At 45.0% G+C, this 3,816-nt stretch overlaps 1 protein-coding gene across 3 annotated transcripts in view; it reads left to right on the forward strand.

Annotated features, from left to right (window-relative positions):
* Positions 1 to 995: 995 nt before the first annotated feature.
* Positions 996 to 3,816, forward strand: part of selenbp1 (selenium binding protein 1) — a 9,529-nt gene continuing 6,708 nt past the window's right edge. For 2 of the 3 annotated variants that reach the window (XM_086312700.1, XM_086312701.1), the window contains exons 1-2: positions 996 to 1,076; positions 2,372 to 2,425. In XM_086312700.1, coding sequence (XP_086168826.1) covers positions 1,073 to 1,076; positions 2,372 to 2,425 — 58 coding nt within the window. In that variant the 5' untranslated portion in view covers positions 996 to 1,072. The remainder of the gene's footprint in view (positions 1,077 to 2,371; positions 2,426 to 3,816) is intronic. The other variant, XM_086312702.1, reaches the window with a different exon arrangement.

Raw genomic sequence — 3,816 nt, forward strand, 5'->3', positions numbered from 1 at the left:
TTCTATCTTGAATAGATCAGAACAGCATCCGTTAACCCTGACCTTTGACCTAGGCTCTTTATATAGAGAGTTGATCCATGTAACAAATGTTCCTCCAAATCCCATCGTTAACAGTGTTTGTTGAAGGAATATCCAGCCCACTCGATCGAACGCCTTTTCTGCATCCAGACTAAGGAACATTGATGGCATTTCATCTCTTTTTGCTATTGACTGTAGATTTAGGGCCTTCCTCTAATGAATCCTGTCTGTTCACGTTCCACTAATTTCTTTATATAATTTTGGATTCTAGTGGCTAGTATGGATGTTAAAATTTTGTAGTCTACACACAGGAGACTTATTGGTCGATAACTTGTACAATTTATGGGGTCTTTTCCTTCTTTATGTAGAACTGTAATAATAGCTTCTGACCATGACTTTGGAATATCTCCTGAATTTAGAGCATAATTATATACTTTGCAGAGTATGGGGGTAAGTTCGTTCTCAAATATTTTATAATACTCTCCAGCATATCCGTCTGCTCCTGGTGATTTGTTGTTTCTTAATTTGGCTATAGCTTCGTTTCTGACTGTTTTAGAGGCTGTGAAGATGTTTTTCCCACCACAGGAAAGATTCTGTCGTGTTCAGGTCTCAGACCTACTTCAGTGCTTTGAATCAGCTCCAGGTCTGTTACCTGCTTCATCTGTGATGAAGAGCAGACCTCACCTGTTCTGCAGTCAGTTGTGTGACTGTTTATAAAAATCTGTCACAAGCGTCTCATAGAAAACTTTAGAGCCTTGAATTGAAGCTGGAAGTCTTATTATAATTCTAATAACAATAAGAATGATGGCTTTTTGCACAGTGCTGCAGCGATGCATGCAGCTCGGACGGCGCTGTGGTTGCCTGGGAAACAGCTGGAAGCTCAGAGTGTTTCTGGGCTGTTCAGGGTTAATGTGTGTTAGAGGCCCCCACTGCTGCACTCTGACTGGCTCTTTTGTGACAGTCAAGCAGGGAGACTCCGCCTCCTGTGTTTTTACAGCGGGTCTGGTCTGAGGGAGTCCAGACCTGCTGGATCACATCAAACTGGAGCTCAGACATGGGTGAGTCCACTTTTCTCCTTCTCCTAGTATCCCCCCAGGAGGAGCAGGTGTAACCGGTTTCTGCTTCGTCCCGCTGCAACAGTTCGGCCCAAACAGACTCCTTGACTCTGCGTTGTGTTGTGTTTTTAAGAAGACAAGGAGTCTCTGATTAGTGATGGGTCGGTCGCGAACGAAATGGCTCTTAGAGCCAGGTCTTTGAAGTGAACGATGCGAGCCGGCTCCGTGGGTTTTTTGGTTTTTTTTTTCTTTCTCTTGCCCTCTCTTTCACTTTTTTTCGCTTCACGCTGCAAGTCCCTTGTGTTTGCGCTGAGCAGAGACGGCAAACAGAGCCCTGCGTTTGCGCCCCTCCCCTCTCTGCTCAGCGATGAGCTGAGGGGGCGGGGCGGTAGTTACACTCGCAACAGCAGTAGCACACAACAAGAGCAGGAGGGAGAGGGAAAGAAAGAGAACCGGGAGCAACAAGAGACAACACCCTTACATTGGAAAGGTGCAGTAAAGAAAATGAGTGACACCAAGAAAAGAAGCAAAGTCTGGAACCATTTCAATCTTATGACAAAACAAAGGCAGAGTGTAGAGTCTACAAGAAAAGGATATCATATAGAGCCGGCTCCACAAACAACATGCACAGGCACCTAACAACTGTCCACCCATCAGTGCAATGGGAAGATAAAACGCAGTCAGTTGAGTGTGATATTAATATTTCTAAATGACAACCTTTCCCTTAATTAAAGATCTGGGCGTTCTCCCCCCACCCCCCCTTTTTTTTCTCTCCATATTTTATTGTGTTGTGGTTTGCAGTGTTTTGTGTTGTTTCACTTTAAATTTGTTTAAAAGGAAAAAGCTGAAAAGCAGCAGCACACTTCTTCAGAGAGTCTCCTGATTATCGAATATTGATTACCAGCAAGAAAACAGCAGCTGCTCCTTTAAACTGCAGGCAGGTGTGTCTGTGCGTGTGTGTTTGTGTGTGCTTGTGTGTGTGTGTGTCTGTGTGCGTAAACTTTATTTACGCAACACGTAAAGCTCGCTAAAATGAGGGTCAAACATTAACAGCAGGAACGCAGAGCGTCGCCCGCGGTAACCATCGCAGATAAACACGTCATAAACAGACGAGCAGTGAGTGAAATAAAATGATCCACACAGCCTTTGACCCCAGACAGGTCAGAGGTGTCGGTCCCTGCTCATGGGACAGACTGAAGGTCTCGATGTTGTGTCAGCAGTGAGATCCTCTTCATGTGCAGCTGCCTGGAAACGCACACAACGGGATTTAACGACCTTTGACCTTTGGTACTTTTCAGCAAGCTGCTCAGGATGTGGACCGGGATACCGCAGCCCGCTGGACGCCATGAAGGGTGAGCCCATCAGCTGCGTGTGTCTTTTAGCCAGCAGGTAAAACAAAGGGGGAACCTGCTGCTTGTGTCACATGACCTGTGCTGAGGTCACAGGCTTCTTTGTTCTGTTTCTGTTTTGAAGTGAGACCTAGTCGGGGCTGACGCTGCATTGTGGGCGGGCCTAAAGGGCCAACAATGACACGCCCACCCTGACGCTCGGTGTTGAGCTTTCTGAAAAAGTAACAGGTAGCACTTTTGAAGACATCACAGCAGCCCGAATCACTCTGACCTGTTAAACTTAAGCAGGATATCAGGGGTCAGAGGTCGCTCAGCAGATAACTCGGTCCAGAACCAGAGCCCTGGCGCCTGGTTGGGTGGAGGTCTGCTTCCGGCTCTGCACTGGTTTGGCCCAGCTGTGGACCTTTCCTGCAGGCTGGAGATCCAGATGTTTGGCTGAGATTGTTAAGGTTCACATAATTGAGGAAGGAGAGTACAAACAACCAGGTCCAGAAGATCTTGGTCAAACAATTGATTTTAATGAATACACGCGTGGGAAGACCACTGTACGCAGACAGCACTTGATCTTCGACTTAATCAAAGCATACACAGACTTTTATAGCATCAGGGTTTAAATTAATGACGCCCCTTCATGCGTCACAGACAGAATATATACACACGTCAGATCAAAACCACAATGACTTTTAACACAGTTTAAAGGAACGTTGTCTTCTATCTTCATGGCCGGTACTTCCTGTCACTGCCGGATGCTCTCTTGTCATCTTGACATCTCAGCAGCAGTTCTGCGACAAACTGCTCTTTTGCAACCCCAAGCAAAACATGATTAAACTTCCACCTATAAATGATTCTCTAACTGAGTGTGTGTGTGTGTGTCGTCCTCAAATGTTCTCTCAATTCACCCGTTGCACTTCTGACCTTTTACCAGACCAGAGGCTCATCCTTATGTGTAATAACCTAACTGAAACTACATGTACTATGTTGAATAAATGTTTTAATCAAGAACCTCTACTAAGAGCTTAATAAAAGAATATAAAAGTATAACAGAGAATTTGAATAACCTAGTAATTCAAATAGCCTCGTCTAGCCTGCTCAGAATAACTTAGACTCTGCTTTCACTTCTGCAAACTCTCTGCAACTTCCTGTCAGCCTGCAACTTAGTCTTTCTAAAAGACACACACACTGTTTAAACCTCTGAATACAATATCAATGCTGCAGATTCTATTCTTAATGCAATGGTAATGATGATGATTATTTACCAATAGCAGTAAAATAATTTCCCTGCTCCACACTCCCTCTCTCGACCTCTGGAACACCAGAGGTCGCAATACATTGTGTCCTCGCTCAGCAAATCAGACAACCTCATGTCAGCCAATTGGTCCAGTAATAAACACCAG

This window comes from Aulonocara sp. 'chitande type north' Nkhata Bay, linkage group LG11, assembly GCF_057382095.1.
Source record: "Aulonocara sp. 'chitande type north' Nkhata Bay isolate Kocher_YH1m ecotype deep benthic linkage group LG11, A_spYH_male_GT1.1, whole genome shotgun sequence".
NCBI classification, from domain to species: domain Eukaryota; kingdom Metazoa; phylum Chordata; class Actinopteri; order Cichliformes; family Cichlidae; genus Aulonocara; species Aulonocara sp. 'chitande type north' Nkhata Bay.